Source organism: Eubalaena glacialis, chromosome 2 (genome assembly GCF_028564815.1).
Source record: "Eubalaena glacialis isolate mEubGla1 chromosome 2, mEubGla1.1.hap2.+ XY, whole genome shotgun sequence".
NCBI lineage: Eukaryota > Metazoa > Chordata > Mammalia > Artiodactyla > Balaenidae > Eubalaena > Eubalaena glacialis.
In genome coordinates this window covers 194,774,729-194,802,725 of record NC_083717.1, presented here as the reverse complement: position 1 = coordinate 194,802,725, position 27,997 = coordinate 194,774,729, and the positions used below count along the sequence as shown (strand labels likewise).

At 67.0% G+C, this 27,997-nt stretch overlaps 1 protein-coding gene across 1 annotated transcript; it reads right to left on the bottom strand.

Annotated features, from left to right (window-relative positions):
* Positions 1-85: 85 nt before the first annotated feature.
* INF2 (inverted formin 2) lies at positions 86-27,997 on the bottom strand. Its single transcript, XM_061181366.1, is given in 23 exon segments — positions 86-1,090; positions 3,894-4,538; positions 5,162-5,323; positions 5,495-5,600; positions 5,683-5,847; positions 6,257-6,377; positions 7,580-7,650; positions 7,966-8,073; positions 8,163-8,233; positions 8,777-8,877; positions 9,438-9,523; positions 9,661-9,763; positions 10,438-10,499; positions 10,577-10,722; positions 11,157-11,467; positions 11,469-11,811; positions 12,022-12,163; positions 12,847-12,988; positions 13,968-14,001; positions 14,485-14,644; positions 14,711-14,826; positions 16,116-16,515; positions 27,831-27,997. Coding segments are annotated over 22 exon segments (3,615 nt in total). The 5' UTR covers positions 16,507-16,515; positions 27,831-27,997; the 3' UTR covers positions 86-1,061.

Genomic DNA, 27,997 nt, shown 5'->3' with positions numbered 1-27,997 from the left:
ATCCATCCATCCACCCACCCACATCATCACAGCCATTGTGATCAAACCACATTCACCCACGGCTTCTGAATACAATGTAGTCACGTTCTGGGCAAGCTTTGCTCTTTATTGGCCAAAGTTCCTCCAGTCTCAGCAGCACACGGTGGGGGGGTGGGGGGTGGGCGGGGGCGCAGTGCAGGCAGGGGGCCCATGGGGTCAGAGACGAGAGGCGGCAGCCCCTCTGGCTAGATCCGTCCGGTCCCCTAGGCCTGGATCCTGGCCTCCCCTCAGCCCAGCCGGGTCTGGAGGTGGGAGCAGCAGTTCGCAGGGCGGGTCGTGTTGTCGACGAGGGGACCAGGTCTCGGCTGTGGCCACAAGGGCAGACCCCTCCCCACCTCAGGGCTGGAGATGCTAGGATGGGTGTCAGCTCCGTGGGGTCCCCCCCTGATGAGTAGAGGGATGCTGGCCCTCCCATGCACTGCCAGACAGCCTGCCTCTACCCAAAGGCCCTGGGGTCCTCTCACCTACCTACCTATCCCCGACTCGGCCACCACAGAACTGTAGAAACGCATCAACAATCCCATTTCAGTTAAACACGACTGCTTCAGACCAACTGAGTGGCCTGGGGGGACGAGCTGTGGCGCCGGGGCTTCAGTCCCCCCCACCCCCCACCGGCTAACTGCAGCTTCAGGGGGAGGGGGTCTGTGAGGGCCTGTCCCCAGAAGCAGCTGGGTGCCAGGTCACAAGCTCAGCGGTGCCCGGGCCTGCAGCCACCTGACCCTGCCCCCTGCAGGCTGTGGGCGGGCGCCGTGGTGCATGCGGTGTGGGGTCAGGGCTGGGCATCTGCGTTTGGAAAGCAAACCGCGAGGGGCTGGGGGCATTCAGGCGGGCCAGGAAGGCGCCAGGCGGGCCGGGCTCCAGTGTCCGTTGGGGTCCCAGCCACAAGCCCCTGCCAGGGCTCCGGGAGACCGCGGCACTGGCTGGGTAAGGCACAGAGTTTTGGTTTCCCGGGGGCCGGTCCCAGCCTGGCCCCGGAGGAGCCCTGCTCGGCAGCACGTCCAGTGGTCCTGCTGTGGGTCCTCTCACTTGGTTCTGGGCCGGGGCCTGAGGCCTGCGGGGAGGGAGAGGAAAGAACTCGGTCAGGAGCAGCCTTGCTGTGGGCAGTGGCAGGGGGCCCGCATCGGGTCCCCAGGCTCCTGCTGCCCCCTGGTGACCCCTGCCCAGTGGGCTGCACCGCGTGTCCCCAGGTCCACTCTGACCGCAGGCCCTTTCTCTGGAGCAGCGAGGCTCACACAGGAAGCAGGTGCCAGCTGACCCCTGGCAAGATGGCTCGTCCACCTGTCCAGACTGGGTTTCACAAAGCACGTTTCATTACCAGGTGGGCGGGGTCTCGCCAAGTCTCACTCTGTCTACACTCACAGGTCCCCACTGTCACCTCCCCACCGGCCCCTCATGTGGACGCCTCCTGCCATGTCTTTCTGCAGCTCCGTCCTCAGGGCACCGGGCCCTACACCTATGGCTCCTGCCCCCTGCCGGCCCTGCGCCCACCCAGTGCCCTCCGTGCTCTGTAGTCCAGGGGCCGTTGCCCGGCTGTTCCCCCCAGATGCCCTGCGCCCACGGCACCCCGGAGCCAGGCGGCGGCGTGGGGCCTGGGGACCAGAGCTCAAAAGAGATGGGCCAGGAAAACAAGTGGGGCGGAAGCAGAGGATCAGAGTCACTCACACTGTGGCTCCAGTCCCGGCCCCACTGCAGGCCCAGGAGGAACAGTCAGGCGGGCCCAGGCCGGGGCAGGGCGGGCAGAGGGAGCGGGGGTGGGGCTGCACCCAGGAAAGGACTGCAGGAGCCGGCGGAGGCAACCTGACGCCACTCCTCCCACTCTTCCTGTGGCCACGGGAGCATCGCAGAGGAGAACAGAGGACGGAACAGACCACCCACACTCGACACTTGCATGATTGAAAGATGGCAGAAGAGAAGTTTGTGGAAGGCCCGACAGGACAGAAATGCTGGTGCAAACTGGGGGCCGTCACCCCGGTCATCACCCACCGGCTGCTTACTAATCAGAGTGAAAACAGTACTTGTGCAGCGGGGTTCTGCCAGAATCACCACCATAACACGTCTGGGTCGGCGTCAATGCCACCGACACCGGGACAAATGGGCCCCTGAGCCCCTCCCGCGATGCTCTGGGGGAGGACTCACGTCATGGGTGTAGGATTCCTGCCCTAAACGCAACCTGGACCCAGGTGGGGGACAAACAGGACACCTCCAAAGTGACTTCGTGTCTTCGGTGTTATGCAAGACAAAAGGGGCTGGACGTGTGGTCCTGGGCAGGACTTTGTTTCCAGAAAAGCAAAGCAACGACTGCGACAGGGAGACTGGGGCCAGGGGTCACCCCAGCCGGGGCTGCGGGTGAAGACAGCTCGGCGTCCGGGTGTGCGGGAGAACGGCCCTGACCTGGGCGCCCCGGGGACAAACCCTGGCACAAAGTATCCTGATGGCTATAAGCAACTCTCAAATCGGTCCGTAAAGCTGCGGGGGGTGGGGGGAGCAATGCAGCAGATGTCAGCAATTCTCCTATGTTTTCCACATTTTTGTAATTTCAGGGTACAGGGTAGGTGGTGTTCTTTGGGACCTCCTTGCAAATTTTCTGTCCAGTTGAAGTTTTTCTCCAAATGAGAAGTTGGGGAGACGAGGAGGGTAGGGGTTCTTCCTCCCGTCCTAATACTGGATGACGGGGCCCACGAGCCTGCAGACTGGGAGCCCCAGGCCTGGCCGGGGGTGGGGCGGGGGGAACTCGGGAAGCGCAGACCCTGCTCTGGGCGCAGCGACCTCTCACCAGACAGTGGCCACACACGGTCGCTGTCCCAAACCCACAGACTGCACCCTCCCCAACGTCCCCCATGCCTAGGGCCAGCAGCTGGGGCTGCAAGGACAAATCCTGGCCCTGAGGGACAGGCAGGTGCCCTCGTGAAAGCAGAGAGCCCAGCTCAGAACCCCCGGGGGGCAAACCCCCGGAGCGCAGGGTGAAGGCTGAGCCCAGCAGTGAGGATGAACTAGGTCACAGCTGCACTGGACCGCACCCCTGCCCTGGGCTCTGGCACCAGCCCGACCTCACCTCGATGCCCTGTCCAAGCCCCGGGCACATCGGGCAGGAGGTGCGTGAGGAACCGAGGGCACCCCGGCTGGCCCTGTCCACCCCGTCGGCCCGGCGGAGGCTCTGAGGCCGCACCTGCCCCAGCTAGGTGAGGCACGGCTCCCGCCCTTCTCCGAGAGGGAGGGGAAGCCGGGCACCGGGAGGGCCCCACACCGCGGCCCGGGGGACGCCGGCTGGAGGGCTGGGGAGCTGGGTTAGTGCCCAGGAGGGCCGGGCGCGGGCCCTGCCTCTGCCGCCACCGTTAGTGCTGAGCGCCAGGCTGGTACGTACCTTACTGGATCACACAGAGTCTTTTTGTTTTATTATCGTCAGGGTCAAGGGCAACCTCTGCTTCCAAATAAAAGAAACGCGCTCAACAGCTCGCCCCTCACGAGCGACCCTGAACTCAGAGCCGGGGCTGGGGCTGCGTGGACGCTAAGCCGAAAGAGCCGCACCCCAGGCCCCCCGCCGCACCCTGCTGGACGTGGCCTACGTAAGGCAGGGGCCAGTGGGTTAGAGGTGTGGTGGCTGGGAGGGGCCCCCAAGGCTGCCCCTCCCGGTGCAGAAGCGCTGCCACCTCCTCTCTGGCAGGACATGGAGATGCCCCGGGAATCGCCCACGCTCGGGGGGAACGGGTGGCAGCGGCCGGCTGCAGGGAGAGCTCCAGGGCCCTGGCGTGTGACGAATGAGCTCCAACCACACGCCAATGCCCCGAGCCCTGCCGACTCGCCTGCCCGGTACCCCTGCTCGGGGTACAAGGAGGGACGGGGGAGCCCCAAGTTACCTTCCTGGCTCCTGGAGGGGCGCTTCTTCCTTCGCTTGCCCGTGCCCTTTGACGTCCGGCCCTGGGCCCTGGGGAGGGTGCCAGACCCTGACGAGTCAGTCACGGCATCCTCGGAGAAGGACCTGTCCAGGGAGGTGTCCAGAGCGGAGTCTGGGGCTGTGCGCTCCTCATCTTCGTCTCCGTCCCCGCCCCGGCCTGCAGCAGGGAGGCCAGCACCGCGGCCGTGGGCAGCTGCGTCCTCCGCGCCCTCGCGTGTGGTGTCAGCCTCGGCCTGGTGGGCGCCCGGAGGGGCCGTGGGTTCCTCGGTGTCTTGGCTCAAACCCATTGCTGTGGAGGGCTTGTCACTGGAGAAGTTGAGGGGCTTCAGGGCCTGAGTGTCTCCCAGCACCAATGGCCAGGCCCCTGCAGAGGGCTGGGGGCCCAAGGGGTCCTCGGTGGCCAGGAAATCACTGGCATCCATGTACCAGGAAGAACGCCTCTCCAGGGACCCAGGACCACCCTTCTCTGATGAGTCTCCAATGGGCTGGGCGCTGCTGGGGGCGGCATCCGCGAGAGCCCAGCCGTGGGGCTCCTTGGCCGCTGCAGCGTCGGGACCAGGCTCAGAGGTGGGGAGGCTGCTGCCTCCCACGGCGTCCCTGGTGGCCGCTGTGGATGGAGTACACATCAGCGGAGGGCAGGGGCCCCTCAGTGATCCCGATCCCCAGGGCCTGCCCAAGTCGAATACCACCCACCCTGCAAAGCCCCCTCCCCGGGAAGCTTTTCCTGGTGGCCGAGTGTGGGTTCCCACAGGGCAGGCCCGGGCCTTGATGTCCACGGTCTGTCCACAGTGGGGGAGAGCAGGGGACGCTGGGCCCCGAGGCGATGGCACATGTCACCCCTGGCCCCAGAGTCCCCAAGAAGTCCAAGGCAGCCTCCTCAGGAGTGGAGAGTCCCACCCCAGGGCCTCATGCCTGCCTCCTCCACCACCAAAGAGCCCCTCTGAGCCCCAGGGCATCTGTCAGCGGGCCCATTGGCCCGACTCTTCTGCCGGCCCGGGGGCTGGACGGACAGCCGTCACACCAGCCGGGGAGCCCTCTTGCAGCAGAGACATGCGGAAGCATCGTGGGGGTGAGCTGGCCCTTATCTCAGGGCAGCAGGGGAGAGGAGTGGGCTCTCCGGTGAAATCAAGGAGGGCTTCTTGGAGGAAGGGAGGCGCTGGGCTGCAAGGATGGCATAGCGCGGGGGTGGCGGGAAGCAAATGGTGACGGGGAGGTGGGGGAGGGTCTCACCAGGTGCCTTGCTCCTCGGGGGGTCTGCGGCAGCCGCCCTGCTGGCCGCCTCGGTGTCCCCTCGGCCACGGGCCGTCTTGCGCAGCTGGAAGCCCTTCCTGATGTCAGCCAGCAAGGCGTCGATGACACACACCTCTTCCTGCTTCCCGCCTCCCTTCCTGACTGAGAAGCCCAGAGACACGGCTCAGAGGGTCCCTGGAGCCCACCCGGGACTCACCCCAGAGGAGGGGATGTAGTGCTGCCAGACTTGCAAGGAAGGAGGAGCGGCCACGGCCCAGACCCGGTGCCCCCCCACCCCGTGGCCTGTCCCTGCTGCCCCAGGCCCGGCCTCACCAGGCTTCCCGGCCTCGCCCCGCAGCCTCCGGGCCTCCTCCTCCTGCGCCAGCTGCTGCCTCCTCCTCTCAGCCCTGGCCGCCTGTTCCTTCCGGTCCTTGTTCTCCTGCGGGACAGCGGCGGCCCGTGACCCCCGCCCTCCATCACCCCCATTCCGCCTGCCCTCCCCGGCAACGGCGGGGGCCCACCTGCAGGGCGCGGATGAAGAGGTCCCGGAAGGCCTTCATGGTGCTGAGCGTGTCCTGCAGGGACAGCTGCTGGGCGTCCTCACACAGGTAGGCGGCCAGTTCCAGCTGCTTCTGCTTGATGGCCTGGAACACCTCCTCCACCTCCTGGGAGGCCGTGATGCTGGCCTGGGGGCACAGGGGCAGGGTCATGGCCCTGAGGGGGCCCACGCAGGGCGCCGCCTGCTGTCACAGGGAGATGCCCAGGCTGGAGCCCCAGGGAGGGCGGGGTGGGGCCCATGGCCGCAGGAGGATGGGCACCGGCACAGGCCCTGCAGGCATTGTGGTCTCTGAGCAGGACCGAGGGTCTGAGCACTGCAGCCCCAGGATCAGGGACCAGGAACAGGAGGCCGCCCTCCGGGGGGGGGTCTCTCACTCTGGCTGTCTCCTCCCCACGCTCACCTGCCCCCCGCCCGACGCGCCAGCCTACCTTACAGACCCCAGGCCTGGCAGACTCCCCAACACCGGAGGGGCCCACCTCCCCAGAGACCACCGGGCAGCCGCTCCCTGCCCAGGGCCCCACCTGCCCAGCACTTGCCTGGAGGCGTTGGGAGTACTGCTCCTGCACCTCTGGGATGGAGGAAGACACCTTCCGTTCCATCTCCAGAAGCTTCTTCAGGTTAGTGCTGCACTCCGAGTGGATGATCTCAAGGTTTATCCTGAAGGTGCCACAGGCCAGTAAGGTCAGGTGACAGCTGGTGTCCACGCTTGCTGGGACAGCGGGGACCCCCGGACTGCACACCCTCAGGGACAGCGGGGACCCCCGGACTGCACACCCTCAGGGACAGCGGGAACCCCGGACTGCACACCCTCAGGGACAGCAGGAACCCCGGACTGCACAGCCTCAGGAACAGTGGGACCCCCGGACTGCACAGCCTCAGGGACAGCAGGGACCCCAGACTGCACACCCTAAGGTACGGGGGTACCCCAGACTGCACACCCTCAGGGACAGCGGGAACCCCCGGGCTGCACAGCCTCAGGGACAGCGGGGACCCCGGACTGCACAGCCTCAGAGACAGTGGGACCCCCAGACTGCACACCCTCAGGGACAGTGGGGACACCGGACTGCACAGCCTCAGAGACAGTGGGACCCCCGGACTGCACAGCCTCAGGGACAGCGGGGACCCCGGACTGCACAGCCTCAGGGACAGCGGGGACCCCCGGACTGCACAGCCTCAGGGACAGCGGGGACCCCGGACTGCACACCCTCAGGGACAGTGGGACCCCGGACTGCACGCCCATTGGCTGCCAGAAACACGTCAGAGCTTTCAGATGGGCTGAGTGGTGTCGGGATGAAGTGCCCAGCCTAGAAGGAGCTGCGCCTGTGGCGTTAGGACAGCAATCCCCACGGATCAGCCTGTCCTCCTCGCCTGACCCTCCACAAGGCTCAGCAGCCCCAGGACCAGAGGACCTTCCACGGTGGCGTGATGCCGGGCAGGGCCTGTGCTGGGAGTGTGGACCCTGGAGGCGGATGGCCCGGGCTGCCCTCCCAGAGCTGCACCTGGGCTATGTGACCCCATGGACCCGGCCCTGCTTCCCCAGGCCTCAGTTTCCCTCCTTGTACCATGGGGTGGCACGGCCTCGTCTTGAAGGTTAACCTTGTAAAGAGAGCGTGTTAGACCAGCCCCTGGCGTGACTGTAGCCAGGTCGCTCCCCAACATCCTAGGCCTCAGTTTCTTCCTCTAGGTCACACGGGCACAGGCCACGGTGGACACGAGGTCTTGCCCAGGGTGAGAGTGAGTGTCTATCAGGCAGCAGATCCTGGGGGCCCGGGGTGGCGCCGCAGCGTGCCACCCAGCCTAGTCCAGCCGCCCCACTGGCTGGGGAGCGGGCAGCGGGGGGCAGGGCAGGAGGTACCTACCCTGCCGCTCGGGAGGCCGGCTCCAGGTCCTGGGGCAGCTGCAGGAGGTCCGGGTGGCTCTCCTCCACCTCCTGCAACACGACGTGTCCGGTGAGACCCGCTAAGGCCACCCTGCAACCCCCCACCCTCAGTAGCTGTGGCTCACAGCCCTCGGAAAGCCTTCGGCACCCTGGGCCTCCAAGGCCTCCCCTCGGGCCTGGCCGGATTCTGCCAGTTTCGCTCTCCTTGGGGTCTGGGGAGGGACGGAGGCCAGTTGGAGTGGGTGAGGACTGCGGGGGGTGCAGTGGTGTGAAGGGGAGACCAGGGGCTCGAATGGGAGCCCAGAGGGGCTGCGGGCAGAGCGGGGCGTGGGCGCCATCCTGAAGGCCCCCCAGGCCCGCGGGCACCTCCAGCACGTGGTGCAGCAGCGTGACGCGGCTCTGCTGGGCCTTGGTCTCTGTGAGCTTCAGCAGCGTGCTCATCTTGAAGCCGTCAGCGTCCCCGGTGTGGCTGCCCTGCGAGGGCGGGAAGTGAGCCTCTCCGCCCAGGCCCGGGGCTGGGCGGGGATCAGGGAGCAAGGGCGGGCTGCGTGCTGCCCACTCACGTAGTTGAGGAAGTTCCCGATTTTCAGGACCAGCAGGCAGAAGACGGGCAGCCGGTGGCTGGCGAGCAGGCCTGCAGGATGGCGTCCCTTCACTGCCTCCCCCCGCCTCCCCGCTAGGCTCCAGGGCACGAGGGAGGGGGCAGGGCAGCGGAACCCTGACCGAAAGCAAGCCTGGAGGCTCGGGAAGCAGGAGCGACATCGGCGCTCACTGAACCTCACGCCCCCGGGGGCAGGTGACCACTGCCCGTTCTGGGGGCGAGGACACTGAGGGGAACCTTCTGGAACCTGCAGCCACCCTGGCTCTCAGGTCTGTGGCCAAGACGACAGGGGACATCCCCGCCCGGCGTGCGACCCCAGCAGAACCGAGCCACGCCTCGGTGGTCAGGCCCGTCCGTGTCCCTGCCCGGTGGCTGGGGACTCCTCGCTCAGGGAAAGCAGTGGGCGTGTGTGCGTGTACGTGTGTCGGCGTGGGCACGCGTGTGTGCGTGCACGGCTCAGGCTTCAAGGCGGGGCGGTGGTCTACAGGGAGGGGAAGGTTGGCACCCCCAGGTGCCTCCGCGGCCCGAGGGGCGCCCTCCAGGGCCTGCCCGCCCCCAGCCTGGTGCCCCACTCACTCTCGCAGGCGGCGAGCAGCAGCTGGGCCTTGGGCCGCACCATGTCCAGCACAACGGCCGTACCCTCACACAGCAGCATGCACTCGGCCCGGAGCTGGTAGCTGGGGCGGCAGAGCAGGAGCTCAGGGCCCGGGGGCCCCCACCCACCTGCCCTGGGCCCGCAGGGTCCTCTCAGCACAGAGCTGGTGTGGGGGGTGGTCCCACGGCCTGGCCCTGTTCAGCACGCACCTTCCCGGGCCAGGCCCCAGGTGGGATTCAGCAGGACTGGGGTGGGCCCAGGAAGGGCGCTCCGGACAAGCCCCCGGCTGCCGAAGATGAGGGCAGTCGCTCCCCTGTGGGGCACCCCTCCCTCCTAGAACAGGGCCCTTCCCGGGGGTCACATGGGGGGCCTGGGCCTGCCTGCTGGAGGCCACACAGCCCTGCCCACTGCCCACCCCCAATGCTGTCGCTGGCCTGGAGGAAGGCCCCGGCCCACAGGGTCCCCTCGAAGGGCCCCACGGTTGGGGGTAGCACCAGTGATATCTGTATCGCTCTTCGTGGAACCCTGGGGACGGGTCTACACAGCCCTGCTCTCTCCTCTGGGTCTGGGCCCAGCTCCCGCCCTCAATCCCCACCCCCGCCCCCATGGGCAGGCCCTCGGGTCCGGGGCTGCCGAGCTCACCAGGGGATGCCCAGCAGGAGTAGGTAGAACTGGTCAGCGCTGGCCAGCCTGGCCCGATCCTCTGTGAAGGAGCGCAGGTTTTCAATCTGCAATAGGAGGCCCACGCGTGCTCACCCAGGAGGCCTGCGGCGGCTCGCTGAGGCGCCCACTCACCGGGCACAGCTCTGGGTGGAGCTGCAGGCCCCTTGGGTGCCCCCGACACACACCTCTCGGGCCCACTCACCTCGTGCTTCTCGGGAAGGAGCTTGAGGAGCTGCTTGAGGACCTCCACGTCAAACTTGCTGGTGTCCCCAGCCCGGATCATAGCGGTGAGCTCCTCGTTGGAGCTGGAGGAGTGAGAGGATGGGGGTGGTCACACGAGGCACCCCACTTGGCCTCCTCGGGACCCTGCCAGCCTGGGATGGCCCTTGGCCCACGACACCTCTGCTGCTCATACGCGGGTTGCCTCCCACACCTAGGAGATCGCAGGGACCAGGGCTGCGGGGCACACAGAAGGCAAGCCACCTGCCCGGGGTCACACAGTAATGAGGCTGGGGGCTGAAGAGAACACTCCCCATCTGCCAGAGCACCCTCTTCCTCCTCCTTCCAGGGGGCTGCTCAGGACACAGGCGGGATGGCTCAGCGGTACCCAGTGAGCTCCCGGGCAGGACACCTGCTGCAGGGAAGGACTCAAGGGCTGGGAGGCTGGACCAGGTCCTCGGCCTGGCTTGGCCACCGCCTGTCTGTGACTTATGGGGTCCCCACCACTCTCTGGGTCTCATTTTCCCCAGGGAGTCTGGACTGGTGGTCTCCAGAGCCCCCAGCTGGGGTCCTCTGTGGCTATTACCCCCGCTGTCTCTAGCCCCAGGGATGGGATGTGAACTTCCCAGGGTGGCCTGCAGAGAGCACTGCTGAGCCCAAGATGGGGGGCCAGGTCAGGCGGGGCCTGGGAGTCTGACGGGGGCTGGGCGGGAGGGGCCGGCTCTGCGACACCAGCTGCTCTCAGATGCCCGCAGCTCACCATTTAAACTGCTTCAGGAAGATGTTGAGGTTCAGGCTCTTCTTGGAGTCCAGAAAAGTGATCTGGAAAAGTGATCCGTGACCCATCAGTACCTGGAGGGCGCCACGGAGCCCTGTCTAAGCCCCCGCCCCCTCCCTACCTCCTTGGGCTCCTTCCTGGCTGGGGCCACTGCTTGTTCCTTGGGCTTGGCCACGGGGAAGGAGAAGAGCCGCTCGATGCTGGAGAAGTCAGGCTCCACCACCTCAGCGTCCGGGCTGCTCAGTGACGCCCACATGGAGCTGCGCTCTGCGGACAAGGGGCCGCCGGTCAGGTTCACACCTACCCCGGGAGTCTGGGGTGCAGGTGGCCCGGGCCTTGGAGGGCCGGCAGGGATGCCCTGCCTGGGGCCCAGCCCAGGGCAAGCATACAGCAGGCACTTAATAAATGCCTGGCAAAGGAAGCCCTCCAGCTGCTGTCATGCCACGTATGTGGGTGTGGCTGCATGGGGGGCCTGCGTCCAGGCTGGCAGGTGACCTGGCCGCCAGCCAGCCTTGGCCTTGACCTTCTCTGAGCCATCAGCACCCTCAGCCCCTGGGTGGCATCAGAGACACACACTGGCCTGCAGCTGTGGGAGGAGAGGGGCCTTAGAGGTGACCCCTGACCTGTTCCTGCCCCGGCTGCCCCCCATGGCAGCCGAGCCCCTGCCCTCAGAGGGAAGCCACCTGGGGGCTTGGACTCACCGCGGGCCACGGTGGACGGCAGCTTCTGCCAATTCAGCTTCTTCATGCGCAGGGTGGGGGGGTGCACCCGCCGGTGGCTGGGGACCCAGGCGGAGCCCAGGCTGTGGCCCACGTGGGCCACGATGATCTCCTCCGCGCCGCCCGCCGCAGGGGGCCTGGAGGTGTCCGGCAGGGGCGGGGGCGGGGGTGGGCACCCCAGGCCTGGGAGTGGAGGCGGGAGGGGTATGGTCCCACTAGGGCCAGGCAGTGGAGGAGGTGGGGGTGAGGGGAACGCGGCCCCCAGGCTTGGCAGGGGCGGGGGTGGAGGAGGTGGGGGGGGGCGGGGGCGGGGGTGGGGGACAGGTTGCGGTGCCAGGGAGGGGGGTTGCAGCTGGGGGCGGGGTGGCCTCCAGCTGCTCCGGGGCTGTGGGCTGTGGCGCCATCCTGCCACTCTCGCCCTGGACGCTGGCAACGTGCAGGCCAGCGAGGGCTGCCGCTGGCTGCTGGCCCCCGACCCCCACCGTCGGGGCACCGGTGTTTTGGGGGGAGCTGCCCCTTTGACTCTGGCCGAGGTTGACCTGGACGCCCTTATGGGCCTTGTCCAGGGAGCGCGGGCGGGGCCACCCCTTGATGGACAGGAGCCGCTCGACCATCTCCTCCAGGGTGCACTCCTGGGCTGGGGTGGGGACATCCAGGTCAGGGTAGGGGGCATCCGGAAAGGTGCAGCCCCTCCCTCGGGCAGGGGCGGGTTAAGGACCGAGGCTGGCCCCCTCCGCCCACAGGCTAAGAACCCAGTGTCTGCCCACCAGGCTGGGGTCAGGGAGGGGGACGCGGGCGGGGGCTAAGGGCACGGGGCCCCCTCCCCCGCCCCATCCCACCCACTCACTGTCACTGGCCAGGAGCACGGCCCGGTTCACCAGGCTCTCCAGGGCCTCCCAGAGCAGCTGGCTGGAGCGGACGGTGGGCTCCAGATGCAGGAGGCCCTGCAGCACGGACAGCAGGTGGGCAGACGCTGGGGAGCAGCTCACCTGGGCGGGGTGGGCGAGGAGCAGGGGTCACAGCCATCGCCTCCCCAGGAGTGTCCACCCTGTCACCCCTCTATGCCCCACGGGGGCCCTGGCGAGGCGCCTGAGTCAGGCAGGGTTCCCTGACGGGCACGCTGGTGACACCTGGGGTCAGGGCACCGTGTGGGGGCGGTCCGTGCCCTGCGGGATGTTCAGCAGCATCCCTGGTCTCCACCCACTCAAAGCCAGTAGCACCCCTGCTCAGTTGGGACAACCCCAGACGTCTCCAGATGTTTCTGGACACCCCTGGGGGACACTGGCCCCTGGCTGAGAGCTGCTGGGTTCGGTGAAGGGAGGGGCTGAGCTGGACCAGAACCCAGCCCCCCGACTCTCGCTGGTCCCGAAGTCACCTCGGTACCCCTCACGGTGGCCGGGCGGCTGGGCCCAGGACAGCGCAGCCAGCCCGTCCTCCTGCATCCTGGGGCCCTGACTCTGGCCAGGGACAGCCCAGAGCCGGCCCCAGGCAGCGGGCTCCAGCCTCTGCCTCTCTCCAGCCCCCCAGCCCTCTCAGCTCCGGATGTGGCTCCCCCCGGCCCCAGCAGGGCAGGGTGTGCCCAGGGCAGGACAGGAGGCCACTTCCGAGCCCTGAGCCCACCGGCCCCTCCCCCGAGACAGTCCCGGGAGGGGCTGCCCCGGCCCCGGCCCACCTTGTGGAAGAGGGAGGCGAAGACCTCCTGGTGGCTGTTGATGTCGATGCCCCCGAAGACCCGCAGCAGTTCCTCCTCGTCCTCGGCCTTGGCCTCCCTGAAGGCCTCCAGCTGGATTAGCAGGTCCTCGTCCTCCAGGTCTCTGAGGCGGGAGGGTGGGCGGGGCACGGGCGGGTTCAGCGGGCTGCTCCCCCAGCTTCTCCCCCGGGACAGGCGCACAGACAACCCCGAGCAGGGCCCGTGGCCTGTAGGTGGCCGCCGTGGCCTGTAGGTGGCCGCCGTGGCTGGGGGCTGCGTGGCCTGTCGGGCCGGCCTCTCCGGTCAGCTCCGCGCCCCTCGGGACGGGAAGCGCGCGTTCTCACACTCGCAGGGAGAGGTGGAGGGGCCGTGCTGCGGCGGGCACAGTAGGGAGGGCAGGCCCTCCTCTGGGTGCTGGAGGGCGGCACCAAGGCCGCCCCCGAGGGGTCCACCCGGCCTCTGCGAGCAGGTGCGGGGCTCTGGCCTGAGCGGGGGGCTGTGCGTTCACTGAGCCCAGCACAGGCCTGTCCTCAGCCTGGCCAACGAGCCGCACCCCCAGCGCCCAGCAGACCTCTGCCCGAGGCCAGCGCAGCACCAGTCGCACCAGCTGGGGCTCCTGCTCCTGGGGTCGCCCCTTGCCCACTTCCCTGGGGGTGGAGGCCCCACCCTGGAGAGTGGTCCTGATGAGGCCTGGGATGGGGTTCTCAGCTACACGGGTTTCTAGATATGCATTTAAATTTGAATTTCAGATAAACGCTGAACGGTATATTTAGCACAAGTACGTCCGTGCAATAAGTGGGACACGCTTATACTAACAAAGCGATCTGTTGTCTACCTCCAATCCAATTTAACTGGGCGTCCTGTACCCTACCTGGTAACTTAGTTTCTCGGGGCAGCTCCCGAGACCCTGGGCGGGAAATGCTGCAGAATGGCCTGTCCAGCAGCGCTAGGGATGGCAAGTTGGGTTCTCCCTGGGACCTGGCCCCAGGAGGGGTGGGCCTGCTGGGGCTGCTCCAGGAAGCCCCCTCCCTGCCCATCTGGAGGCGCTGCTTGGGACCCGGGGGGAAGGGGGGCTGGCTCTGGGGAACAGAGTGGGGGCTCACCGCAGCCGCATCAGAGCGTCCAGCAGCTGCAGCCCTGGGAACGGACAGGTGGGTGAGCCTCGGAGGCTGCCGCTCGGGCCGCCCACCCCGGGCCACTCGCATCTTTGACACCTTCATCTCCACCCTCTCCCTGGGCTCACTCCTACCACCCGAAGCACCCGGCCCGTTCCCTCGGGACACCGGGGATATGGGGCTCTCGGGGGAGACCACACTGGACGCACAGTGGTCCCCAGTAAACGGTCACTGGCACAGCCAGCAGGGCTGGAACTGGACGTCAGAGGACCCGCCTCCCTCCACTGCCCGGCAGCCTTGCACAGAGAGCCCTCCAGGGCTAACGCCCAGGGGTCCTGAGGCCCTGGGTCCACCGAAGGGAGCAGGTGGGGGCAGGAGGCTTCCCAGGCCCACGCAGAGCCTGCCTCTGGGGCCCTGGAGTGGAGGGCACGGGGCATCTCCCCAGAAGGGGGCAGCGCGGGCTGGGCGGCCAGGGGCCCAGGGGCGGAGGTCCGGGCAGGGTTACCAATGAACTCGCTGCGCAGCTGGGCGCGGGCACGGACGTCCTCGGGGCCCAGGATGATGGCGTTGACCACGCTGAGCAGGGTGGCCACATAGGGCACGTTGTCACTGTCCGAGAGCTCGTTCATGATGACGCTGAAGCGGTACTGCTGGCTGCACACCGTCTGCAGGGTGGGCAGGGGTCAGTGTGCCCCCAGGCCGCACCCAGGCGCCAGCCACCCACCGCTCACCTTGTAATGGTCCAGGGCGTCCAGGGTGAGGGCGTGGCCCTCGGGCGAGTAGACGCACAGGGCCGCTAGCAGCTCCAGCACCTGCTTCTTGACCATCACGTTGGACGTGTCCAGAGCTGCCAAGGGCAGGGGGCCTCTCAGAGGGGCCCACCGACCCCCCAGCCCGGGGTCCTCCTCCTCCCAGTCCTGCCCTTCCCCCGCCCGTGCCCACCGCCCACCCTGGGCTCCCACACTTTAGCTGCCAAGTGCCCGGCTGGCAGAGGCCAGGGGGCGCTCTGTATCGGCCCACCGCCCACATCAGGCGCTGGCCTCTCCAGACGCGCTGACCGTCCCCAGGACCGCGGGGAGGGGTGTGGAGGCAGGCACGGCTCCAGTCACCCGGGGTCGACTCCCGCTGGCCCTCAGGTCTAAGGGGGGTCTCTGCGGGCTCCGGGCCCAAGGCCAACATTGGCAGCCCTCCCAGGGCTGAGCCCGTGTTTTCTCCAAACTTAGACCAACTGTGTTTACGGCAGACACAGCCTGCGATGCCTCCTTGTCCCCATGTACCCCTGCCTCCCACTGCATTCCCGGAGCTGGGACAGTTTTGGGGGTGTCTCTCGGCCGGCCCTGCTGAGACTAAGGCACAAAGGACTCCACAGACGGCAACAGCCAGGCCTGGGCCGGGTGGTCTCCAGTTCGCTCGCCCACACGGGCCCTGCCCGCCCCGGAGCCCCAAGCATCAGTGGGACCAGCACAGCCTGGCGGGCAAAGCGCCCGCAGGGCCCACTGCCCACCAAGGGCCACTGAGGACTGAGTCTGGCTGCAGTCCGGGCAGACTTCCTAAAAGAGGTGACAGTGAGCCAGAACTTGAAGGGCGGGCAGGACTTGGCAGGCACAAGAGGGCACAGCAGCCTGAGCGGGGGGTGGAGACTGGGGGTCGGCAGCTGGGGAAGGAAAAGCCCCAGGTGGCCAGAGCAGGGATGGGGGCAGGGAGGGGGGGTGGAGGTGGAGGATGGTGCCACTGGCAGGGGCTGCAGACCTGAAGGGCTGAGGCCTGGCTAAGGCCGAGGAGCTCGGAGCCAGGCGGAGTGGAAGCGGGCCCCTCAGGTGGACGTGTGTTTCTGGCCCAGGTGACTCCAGCTGCCACGGTGTGGACGGGGGCCCGGAGGCCAGAGACTGGGGAGGGGGCAGGGCAGGGCCCAAACTAGCACAGGGCTAGGTGGAAAAGCAGGGCAAAGTCACAGAACAGAGGGGGCAACTAGGTGCAGCTGGTAGAGGATCACGGCTCCAAGGTGACCTGGAGGCTTCAGACTTGGGAAGATGGGAAACTGGTTCCTCCTCCAGGAAGTCCTCCCTGGCTGCCGGGCCAAGCTCTCTCTTCCTGTGCCCCGGCCCTCCCACCGCCTTTCCCAGCCCGGAGCCTCACCCTGGGAGAGCTGGCGCACGTAGGCCTGGTTGCTGAGGATGTACTGGACGCCCTCCTGGGAGTTCATGACGGCACGCACACAACTGATGCAGGTGAGCTGCAGCAGGGCGTCAGCGATGCGGGCCACGCCGCGGCCCGACAGGCGCGCCAGGGCCTCGAGCAGGAGGTCCAGGCCGCTCTGCTCCAGGAACTGCACCATCCAGCCACCGTCGCTGCTCTCCAGCCGCTTGCGCAGCCCCGAGTAGTTGACCACGGAGGGCATCTGCAGGAGCCGGATGCACAGCTCGGGCTCAGCGCTCTCCAGGTTGGCCTCCGTGGGGTCCGAGTCCTGAGGCCCCAGCTTCTCCTTCAGCGCTGCCCACTTGCGCTGCGCGCCCTCCTTCACCGACATCTTGCTGAACTGCGGGGCCAGAGGAGAGGGGTGTCAGCCCGGAGCCCGGCCCCGGGCCCGGAGGGGAGCCACGGCCCAGCTTGGCCCCTGGCTGGTCAGTGGAGGCAACGTCCCCTGCTCCGAGCCTCCACCTGCCAACTGGGGACTCACTGCATTTCTTGCTGATGCCCAGGCCTGCCCGGGGGACACACTACTGGCAAACCCTTGTCCCACCAGGGCTGCCACTGCCCACTGGCTTCCCCTGTGCCAGGCTCTGCTTACACCCATCCCTGTCTCGATCATCATGGCAACCAAGGAGGCAGCACCGCTGTCCTCGCTGAAGGCACCAGGACCCCAGAAGGCTACACTGGCCGGAATACCACTGACCCAGCGGTGATCAGGCAGCAAAAATGGTGTCTCCGGGGCTCCCTTATCTGGCCCCCAGGGTGCTTCCCCTGCCCAGTGGACAGAATCAGATGGGGACAATAGGGTGGGCGGGGACAACTCCAGACCCTGGTCATTTCTAGCCTGCCCACAGCATCGGGAATGTGCCTGGGGAGGGGGGCTGACTCGAGGGTCATGTCCACCGCCCACCCAATTCTGGGCAAGACCAGGGCCCTGTGGGGAGCAGCCCTGCCAGGCCCCAGTTTCTGTGGGCCTCACTCTGTCAACCTGTGTGCAGTGGAGGACCAGTGTCCCCCAGGCCTGTGGCTCTCGGAGACTGACCCGGATGCAGCTGCAGGAGGTATGATCACTGCCCAGAGAACATTCCCCGGAGGCCGAGGGGGTGGCCCAGCCCAGAATGACCCCCAGACGTGCCCTTCCCAAAACGGAACAGCAGGACAGGCGGGCTGTGCCTCTGTGTCATCATCACACCCACCAAGCCCCCTCCCTGGGGCCCTGGGCTGTGACGCTGTCCCCAACCACAGACCCTGGGACCGGCCCCCAGAGATCAGGGGCAGTCCAGGCTCTTCTGCGACCATGTATGGCTTGGGTCTTATATTTAGCGTGTGAGAGGGCAGCGTGGAGGGAGGCCTCAGGGGCAGGGCACGGCATCACCACGGTGCCTCATGCCCAGGGCCTGGTGCCAGCACTGCCCACCCCGCCCCTTGGCCTCCCACCACCCGGCAGGCGGGCACAGTACGCCCCCACTTCACAGGAGGGGACACGGAGGCAGTACCCAGGGAAACCAGATCACGTGCCCATGGCCCCAGAGATGGAAATGGCAGAGCTGAGGTTGGACCCCAGAGAGTGGCCTGCGGCCCTCGAGATGCTGGATGTCCAGGGCAGCATCACCCTAAGGGCTGCTGGCCCTGGCAATTTAGAGGGGAGACGCGCGGGGCCGCCTGAGGTCACAGGAGACAGGCTGAATGGGGCCAAGAGCCCAGGTGCCTGTCCCCGGCGGGGCTCGCGGTCCCCAGGGCTCGCTGCTGTCACTCTCGGAGGCCCTGCTCCCCCTCCGCCTGGGTGAGGGTCTTGGGCATCCTCCCTCGAGCTTCTGGAACCACCCCCCTTGCCCCCGCCTGCCCGGAGCACAGAGAACAGCCAGAGGCCTCCTGGAGTTTCAGCAGCCCCTCCTCTGTCTGCAGTGGGTCCGCACCAGGAGTCCAGCACCCTCCCCCGACCCTTCACCCTCCACCTGCCCACCTGCCCGGCGGGGCCCATGGGGTCCTTCCAGGAAGCAGCCTGGCTGCGGGGAGAGAGGGCTGACCCGCAAGTGCCCCCAGCTCTGACCCTCCCAGCAGACCCTGGCCGAGCCTGTTTCCTCACTTGGACCAGCGTCGGGCTGCTGGCAGCATCCTGAGGGGTGGGAGGCGAGGGGCCTGCGGGGTGCTCCTCAGCCCTCGCCCAGGGGCCCCCACGGCCTGGGTCCTGTGCTGGGCCAGGCCGGGTGGAGAACCCGGAGCCCTCCCCGTGACTGCACCCTCCCAGGCCCGGCCGCCTCAGACGCCCAGGCACTCACCCAGATTCGCAGGACCTTCCGGCTGCCTCGGCCCATCGATTCTGGGCCCTGCCACCGGCTGCCCCTCACACTCTCCTGGCTTCTCATCGCTGCTGACCACTGAACTGCCCGGTACCAGCCGTGGCCCTGATCCCTCCCAGGCAGCCTCTCAGCGGAGGGGAGGGGGCCGCTCCCACCAGCACCATGAAGAGCACGGCAGACGGACCTCCGCACACCCTGCCACCCGCCGTGGGTGCTGCTGCTTGAGGAGGACCCAGAACCGACCCTCCCTTCCCGCCCCGCCTCCACTGGCCCGAGTCCCTGGCTGCTTGGCACAGGCTGAGTGGACAGAGCACGAACTCTCCCAGGCCAGCACTCTGGCCTCCAAGTGTCCTCGCCAGCCAAGAGCCCCAGGGGTCCCTGGATGCAGAGGCAGCCCATGTCACCAGCACCACCCTTCCTGGTGCCGCCCCGTCCTCCCAGTACACACCCAATTCCCGGGCCCACCGGCTCACTGTCCTGAAAGACCCCCAACGTGGGAGCCCTGGGTCTGCGGAAGGGGAAGCACAGCAGGGGACCAGCCCTGCCTGCCACCTGTCCACGAAGGATCCTATGCCATGTGCCCTGGCACCGAGCTCTGCCCCAGGCGCCGTGTGGGGCAGCGACGGTGCGCAGGGCTCGGCTGGCTGTGGCCCAGTGAGCACAGGGCATCCAGCTGGGAGAGCGAGCTCAGCTAGGGACCCAGAGGCTTAGGTGGGGCGGCTTTTCTCCCTCTGTGATGCCCACCAGGCTGCCCAACATCATCCAGGGCCGTCAGGCCCTGGGCCAAGGACATCGTCCTAGAAATGTTCCAATTGCTTTTCAGGATAAAGACTGAATACATAAATGGACCACGACCAGACCATATATAAACACGGAACTCTGAGCCACAGCTGCAGCCACCAGCCCGGGACACCCAGCCACCATCACAGGAACCAGCCCACTCCCTCTGCGCCAGACCTGCAGGAAGTCAGACCTCTATCTCTAGTGACAGCCCAGGAAGCTCTACAACCGCCCTGTGACATCACCCCACAGCCGGGACTTGATCAGTAACCCATGGCTCCCATTGTTTTTGTCCTCGCTTCCAACTGAGGACCAACTGGGGAAAACCAGATGTGCCCCCAGCCATCACGTGGGCGCCCCACGTCTTACGGGCCGTCCAGCTTCCCCAGTCCCACAGCCCCCATCACGACCAAGGCCCCCTTCTTCCTGTAAAGAAGCTTTCTGTACACAGAAAATATTTTAACATATTAACATATATTATATAATATGTATGTAGACGGGTATGTGCGTATGTAACATTCCATGTCTGTAGTAAGCAGCCAGCAGACGACTCCCTGGCTGCAGCAGCTTGGAATAAACAGCCTTTGCCTGTTCCCGTCTGGGTGGTGGCTGAGCACTTCCAAAGGGAGCACCGCAGGAAATCAACCTTTACTGCTCTCAGGAGCACAGGCTGTGGGGACGGCCCTTCCTGACAACACGCGGGACGCTGCGCGGGAGGGAGCCTGGTGGGAGGCTGGTGCCCCCTTCCTGGGCTCACTGGCTGTGCGCCCAGGGAAGTTACTCTGCCCCTCTGTTCTCCATCTGTGAAGTGTCTCAGGGGGCTGCAGTGGGTTTCCGTGCAGAAGCTGGACCCGGTGGGCAGAGCGAGTGCGCAGGGCTCTCCCGGCTCTTGTCACCCTGTCCGTGGATGCCTGCCTCTCTGCCCTCGGGCCCTGCTCAGCCCTGGCCCGCTGCGCAGCCAGTACAGGCGCCGGGTCTCGGCGGGGCCCCGGGGACCAACCCAGCTTAGTCTCACCAGGGCGGGGCGGGGCCCCAAGCTCAGGAATGTGTTCCCAGTTCTGCGGGGGGGGCCCCCCCAGATGAGGGGTGTGGCCAGCCTGCCCAGGGCAGGGCCTGCACAGGAATTTGGAATGGTAGACCTTTTTTTTGCAGCCAGCATGGCAGACTTAAGAAGAGCACGACCACCTGGGGCCCCCAGGGGTCCAAGTTCAAGTGGCTCAGGCCAGCCCCCGTCCCTCGGCAACTGAAGGGTCGGGGCGCTGAAGCACCCCCATCTGTCCTCCAAGCAGTCCGCCCCACCCCTGCACCAAAACTACAGGGGCAGTGACCCTTTGCAGAGGGAGACCCTGAGGCTCTGACATTAGTGGGATGTTGCCCGTGGATCTTTAATGTTCACCTTTTTTCTTCCATTAACGTGGGGTTTCCACTTGGACAGGGTCATGCCTTCCCCTTCGGACGGGAACTCCAAAAGGTAGGGTCTCCCTCTGAGCTTTCCTAGGGTCAGCCCACCGATCTGGGTGTCCTGCTCATGGGCACTCACCCAGCCCACACAGATGCCACTTCCTCAGACAGCCATCTGGCTCTCCTCCTGCACCTGGCCAGCCTGACACGGTGATGCTGGCACCTCCACCTGGGCACCCTCATGCCTGGGCAGCTGTGCAGACTCTCGGGAAGCCACCGCCCCTGCTTGGCAGTCATCAAACTGAGTGCGTGCGTATGGCGGGGGCAGGGTCAAAGCTGGCCTCCCAGACCTCCCAGACCAGCCCCTGCAGATGGAGAAACTGAGCCAGAGAGGGCGAGCCGGTACAGGCAGGCACTGGGCACTGAGCTGTGTCCTGGGCACGGCTGCTGGGAGGCCCTGCACGGGTCCATCAGGCTTTGAGCAGCGTGGTAGGGTGGGGAAGCCCAGACTCTGGGCTAAGCACTTGGCACCTTGTGGAGGTGGGTGAGGTCTTCTGTTCCTCAATCCCTGCAAGGGCAGGCGGAGGGGCTCTGGGGCCGGGGAGGGGGCCAGGGCTAAGGAAGGCGCCGGTGAGGGGGACCGGCTGCCTGAGGCTGGGGAGACAGCTTTGGGGTAGCCCTGCCAGCATCAGCAAAGGGGCTGGGGTGCTTCTGGGCCCAGAGCCAGCGAGGGCGGGGGCGGGTGCAAAGAGTTAGCTCGTCTTCCCCCGGGGTGGGCGTAAAACAGCAGGAGGGGAGTTCCGGAACTGGGAGGCAGGGGCTGCCACACTGTATTTTTAGCTCCTACAAGAACCCAAATTTTTCCACTGCCTGGCAACTCTTGGATTACATTCCTGGCAGCTCCCTGGAGCTCAGGGGCAGCCCTGGCCCTGCCGGGTAGGAGGGGGAGTTGAGGCTGCCCTGCTGTGACCTCGTTACCCCTCCTTTCCAGAATCTTGGCTCCTCTGTGTCATCTTCGCCAGGCCCCGAGCCCTCAGGGTGCCTCAACTCAACAGTGTCGGTCACCTCCTGTGGGCTCATCCCAGGTAGGGGGTCCTGTGCACAGTGGGCCTCGGGGAAGGAACTGGGTGTCCACCCATCGCCTGCCCGTCCCCGGGCGTGGAGTGCGCAGGGTCCTCACGGTTCCCTGGCCCATCTCCCGTCCAAGGAGCCCTCCTGCCCGCCCCACCTGCCGTCTCCAGGATGGGGTGTGAGGCCCCTGCCTCCGGAGCCCTCACTGCATCCAGCGGCGGGACAGAGGGGCCCGCTGGGAGGTGGGTGGGCGCCAAGACATTCGCGGCAGCACCAAATTAAAACCCAGAGATGACAACCAGGATGCCAGGCGCACTGTGTGGGATTCCAATCACGTGAAATGTGACATGTCGCACAAGACACGCGCCGAACACTAAGAGGTGATGCATCCACGGTGAATGTGGTCATTTTCATAATTATAAAGGGACAGAGCAAGCAAAATGACAGGAGACCAGCAGCATCTCACAGAGGCAGCTGGGCTTAGAGCAGGTCCACCCCCAGCTCAGGTCACCAGGGGTGAAGGGACAGACCTGGGAGCTGGGTCTCCTGTACGGTTAGCTAGTGGAGAAGGGCGGGGCCGGGCGGCCCGATGTGCCCAAGGATCTGGAGCAGGTTGGAGTCACGACCGACATGGCCTGCTCACACCCTCCTCGTTAGGAGCAGAAGCTGGTGGGAGCCACACAGGGGGGCCCTGGTGCAGGGAACTGACTCCGGTGAACAGGAAACGCCTGCCGGAGGGGGGTGGGTGGTGCCGCCCTACCCCGGGCTCACTGGGAGGAGCGTCCCCGCAGTGCAGCTCTGAGCTGGGCACTGTGGGTGTCTGGGCTTCTGGGAAGGGGCTGGGGGTGATCTGGGAGCCCCATTCCCTGGGGATGGGCCAGCTCGGGTGCAGGGAGAGGACAGGAAGGGTGGAGGCACCCACACCAGGAAGCCAGGCTTTCGCTTCCACCTGCCCTGCAGGCTCACAGGAACCGGGTCTGTCCTCGCCTCTCGCTGTCACCTGGTCTCTGGGCCTCGGCCTCCCCAGCTGCACACAAGCAGAGCCAATGGGGAGCTCCCAGAGGGCCTGGCCACCTCTGCCAGTCTCAGGGCTCTGGTCCAGGTTCTGGGGGATCCCAGGCCGGGAGGGAGGGGAGCGGCTCAGGGGCCGACGGTGACAGAGGCCGCTGCCGCCTTCTGGAGCTGAGTCAGCTCTGACAACGAACACTTGAGGGCAGTGATGCGTGCAGTCCTGCGGTCAGGGAGTGAGCGAGGGCGAGGAACTTGGTGGCCCCGCGGGTGGCAAGGTGGCGTCTGGCCACAGCTTCCACCTGTAGGGCTCCGCTGGGCCGCACGCAGCCCTCAGGCTCGCCACCAGCATCCCCTCTGCATGGGTTCTCTCCCCCAAGACCAGACAGAGCTCCGAGCAGCCTCCTCCAGGAAGCCCCGTGTCCCTCCCCCCGGCCCCCTGCTGCCCTCAGGAAAGGCCTCTCCCAGCAGGGAGGAGGACCCTTGGTGTCCAGGGAAGGGAAGGGGTAGGCCCGCTTCAGGCCCTGATCGCCCTGTACTTGTCTAGGCCTCAGGGTCTTGGGGTGGGACATGAAGGCCACCCACCACCTGCCCCAGGGGGCCTCTACCCACCCCCGCCTGTCTTGCTTCCCCATTCCAGGCTGCCTGCCCAGAGTAGGGAGAACAAAGCAGCAGATTGTGGCGGGGAGGGGCCCAGCCTGCGCAGCCTGGCACTGCCAAGGGCTGCAACCAGGGCCTGGGGGCAGGGGACCGCTCAGGTTCTAGCTGAGACCAGGCTCTGCTGCTGACCGGCCGTGTCCCTTGGGCAACACACAGGACCTGCTGGGCCCTGGATTCTGTCCTCACACAGGCATGAGCATGTTGCTGCCACCTCCCCACCCCAGTCTGCCGACAGATCCACGGATGCCATCTGCAAAGCGGGCCCGTAACTGCCAGGACGTGCTGTGCCCCACTGCCTAGCAGTCCACTGTGCGTGACGTCGCCTCGGCCAGGCTGCCGTGGCCGACACTGAGCTGGAACGGAGCAGGCCTCTTCTGCAGCCCCCGCTCAGCATCCCTGGGCCACCCACCCCAGAGAGCCGGCGCCAGGAGCCCGGCCCTACCGGGCAAGTGGGATCCTGAGCATCGGGCACAAGATGCTGCGTGCTGTTCCTTGCCAGGCACCGAGGGGCCAGGCCCATCCTGGACTTGGTTTTCTCATCTGCAAAATGGCCAGAATGTCGTCCAGGGACCGTGGGTTGGCTGGGCCAGTACCATCTGCACAGGCGCCGGGCCTGCCTGGCCAGTAAGGCCCCTCCCAGGCGGCTCCCCTCCTCCTCTCAGAGGTGACCTCCTAGGTCCTACCCCTGGGCCTTTGTCCCGGCCGTCCCTCCCATCACTCTGCCACCTTCCACAGGCAGCCCCGACTGCTCTGCCTCCATCTGCACGGCCTGGCCCAGCCCCTGGGTGGATAGCCTGGAAACACCAGGCAGGGGCCATGGATGTCCCCATAGTGGGCAGCATCCGATCTGGGCACGCGGGGCTGGCGTTCTCAGGCCACTCACGCCTGTGCGTGTGGGGCGGCGGAGCCAGGCCGGGAAGGGGACGGGCAGCATCCCCTCCCCACCCTGGGGCTGGGTGAAGGGCAGATGTCTGTTTCCCGGCTGCGGTGCGCAGGCGGCAGTGCCGAGCTGTACATACTTGGAGCAGAAATGGGGACGTGGGCTCGGGGACATGGATGGTGGGAGAGGCAAGCTGCACACCGAGGCCACATCCCAGGGCCCCAGAGGACCGGGACCAGGCCAGATGGGGAGACTGAGGCCCTCTCACCCAGCTGGGCAGGGCCCGTGCTGGCACCCACGCCCACACCCACCAGCACTTGGCGAGGACCAAGGTCAGGCTCAGGGACGGAGAAGCCCCCGCCCCACCAGCTGGGTCTGCTGGGACTGTGTGCACGCGTGTGGGGTGGGGGGACCGGCAGTGTCTGGCACAGCGCGGGGCTGGGGCTGGCCTCTGCTCACACAGCCGAGCGGGGTCTCAGAGGTAACGCAGGGAAACCACGGCCCAGGGCTGTGATGCGGCCCGAGTGGGCCGCCCGGCCCCGCCCCAGCCCTGACCCACGGCACCCTCTAGCCGCAGTGCTCCCCTTCGATGCTAGGCCTCGGTGGCACCACCTGCCAAACAGGAAGCAGAAACAGCCTGCACCTCCCCAGGCGTGTGCCTCCCGCCCACGGAGGGCTGCGCTCAATGGCCCCGGCCGGCCGGGCCTCCAGCAGCGCTGGCCTTGCCCCCCTTCCCAGGGAGGCCTCCGCCTTCCCGATCGGGTGGGCCCAGGCACAACCTCATGGGAGCTGGTGGTCCTCCAGTCTGCCCTCCCCCTCCCTCCCCCTCCCTTCCCACTGGGCCCAGCTCACAGGATGGGGGGGGACGGAGGGTGCTCTGGCAGCCCGTGAGCAGGGGCCCCTGCCCAGGGCACCCAGGAGGTGCAGCTGGGAAAGCTGCAGCGGGGGAGGGGGCTGCGATGGGGCAGGATGGGCAGGCAGAAGAGGAAAGCGGCCTCGGCCCTTGCCCTTCTGTTTTAGACAGCTCAGGGAGAGGGGCCTTTTCGTCACTCACCCACCCACGACTGCTTCCGCCCCTCCTGCCCCCGGCCACTGCCAGGAGGGTCCACCGCCCTGATGGGCTGGCGGCTCCCGGGCTCCAGGGCAGCTGTCTGTCTGCGTTGGCTGCTCTGCTCTGCACTCACACAGGTGGGTGCCCTGAGGGTGGGCCGGCACCCCCTCCCCGCATTGGGGGCCAGGGGCAGGGGGCGCTGCTTGGCCAGGACAAAGCTCTCCTAACTCCTAGGGCATCAGGTCTGGAACCCAGAGGCTGCTGCACCCATGTGCTTGCTCTTCCCGTGGGAACTGCGGCGGTGATGAGGGGCAGGGGGACAGCCCTGGCCTCCAAGTGCTCCCCGGGGGGCCGGCCAGTTCTCCCCCGGCCCCCGGGGCAGCACCTCCCGAGTGCCCAGAGCGGTGGATGCCACGCTCTGGCCACCACAGCGGTGAGGGGAGCGTGAGCGCTGACGCACACAGTAGGGGCTTCACAGACATCTCTTGCCAGGAGGGCAGCACTGGTTCTGTCACCCAACCACCCCGTGTCTCAGTCTCCTCTTCCCGTGAAACAGACAAGAATCCCAGGACCCACCCTTACCCAGGGACGGCGTGAGGGTCAGACATCACGCTGGGAACGTGGCGGGCTAGTTCACTCGGTCCTCCTCTCCTTCATTCATTCAGCCCACAGACCCTCAGACCGTGGGGGGACTTTGCCTCTGGGTTCCTCCTCTGGGTGCCCTCAAAAGCCAGGGGCTCGAGCTCACCTCAGGGAAAGCCCCCCGCCAGGGTCCAGGCCGGGCCAGCTGGTCACACCTGCACCCAGGGCGGCGCCCCATCGTCATCCAGTTACCATCTATCCCTTCTGCAGTCCCACAAACCACTAACTTTTCCAACCTGGAAAACAACTGCACTTTGCTGAAAGGCAAACGGAATCTATTCAGGGTACAGCTTCCAGGTCCCAAATGTGAAGTGTGTGCAATTAGCTCCGACAGCTTGTCAGCACCTCCACAAAGCGGGGGCCCCCACCTGACGGTTAACTCTTTGCCGCCAAGGAGCGGAGCCTCAACGGACTTGCGGCCTGGATGGGTCACGGGACGGGCAGCCCCACCCGGTCACCTGGGGTCACGCCCCCCGGCAGTGCCCCGCCCCCCCGCCTGCCCACCCGCCCCGATGACCTGTCAGCCCAGACCTGGGGGCCGGGAACTCTTGTGGAAGAGACGGGAGGGTGGGCCTGGGCAGTGGTCGGGACGGGCCTACCGCACCAACCTGGCTCTTTGAGCAGAAAGTTGATGCCGGCCTGGAAAGGGGTGGGGACAGTGTGAAGTCTCAGACTCCAGACCTGGAACCAAACGCCCATCCACAGCTGTCACAAGAGAGCTGCGGCGTGCACTACCCAAAGCCCGCCACCCTGGGAAGCACCATGACGGGGTCTGGGGCTTTGTTCTGGGTCCCCAGCTCCTTCACTGCTGGGCGACAGAGGAGGTTCACGCCTGAGCAACCGTCCCCACCCTTCAGGGTGCAGGTGGGGAGACAGAGGCCCGGAGAAGGCCAGAGTCCTGGCCGGTTCCCACTGCCAGAGGGAGAAGGGGGCGGGGCTGGCGGGGAGGTTGGGAAGTTGGGGACTTCCCAACTCCAGCTCCTTCATGGGTGTGCCTGACCTCTGGCCTTGTTCCTGATTCCCAGCTGGGACAGGGTCATGGCCACCTTAGGTGCTCTGACTCCTGGTGTGTGTGTCTAGCTGGGGTGGGGCACTAAAGCTGCAGTCACAACTGAGGCCGGCCACCATGCAGCCTGGGGCCCTGGGTCACAGAGGCTCAGGAGGCCAGGCAGACAGTCTCCCTTCGTGTCTCCCCAGGAGCAGCCAGGGTTGGTGGAAGCACGGATTCCCTCCTGAGGCTATGGTCACTCCCGGGTTCCTCCCCAGAAAAGGGGCCCAGAAGTGGGACCGGAGGAGCACAGGGCCAGACTACCAGCCCCATTCTGGAGGAACCCAGAGCAGTGACGGGGGCTCACTCCCCCAAGGCCTGCCTATGGGGGTGCCAGGGCCCCGTGTGCGCCCACCAGCATCCAGGCGGCTACAGACCCAGCAGCCCAGGCGGGGCCGCAGGCCGCCGCATGCCTTGTGGTGCCACCGGGGCGGCGGACGCGAAGTTGAAGTTTATTTCCCCAACTGCGGCTGATTCATGGTCAGGATGTAGTAGCCGCGAGGCGGGTAAATTCTGCCGGCACCGGGCAGGGCGGAGGCCCAGCCGACCCTCGGCCCACCACTCGAGGGCAGCGCGCGCTCGGGCGGCGTCTCCGCGCCGGGGCCGGCAGTCCGGGGTGGGGCGCGAGCCGGCGGGGCCGGGGCGCCGCGGGGTCCCCGCCTGGGAGCCGGGATCCCGCCGCCCTGAGCCGCGGGGCTGCTGGCCGCCACCCCGGGCGCACGCGCCGCTCCCCCAACCCCACTCCCCGGCCCCAAGCGCCCCCACGGCCCGGACTCAGTTTCCCCGCGGCTCCTGGCCGGCCCAGAGGGCGCGGACTTACCGGGAGGGGACGGCGGCGGAGGGCGGGTATATTAGGCCAGCGCTCGGTCCGCGTCGGGTCAGGAGCCGGGTCAGGAACCGCGGACTGCCGGCCCACAGCGGGTCTCCGCACAGCTCGGGCTCCGGCTCCGCTGGGCGCGCGGGAGGAAGAAGAGGCACCGCCCAGCC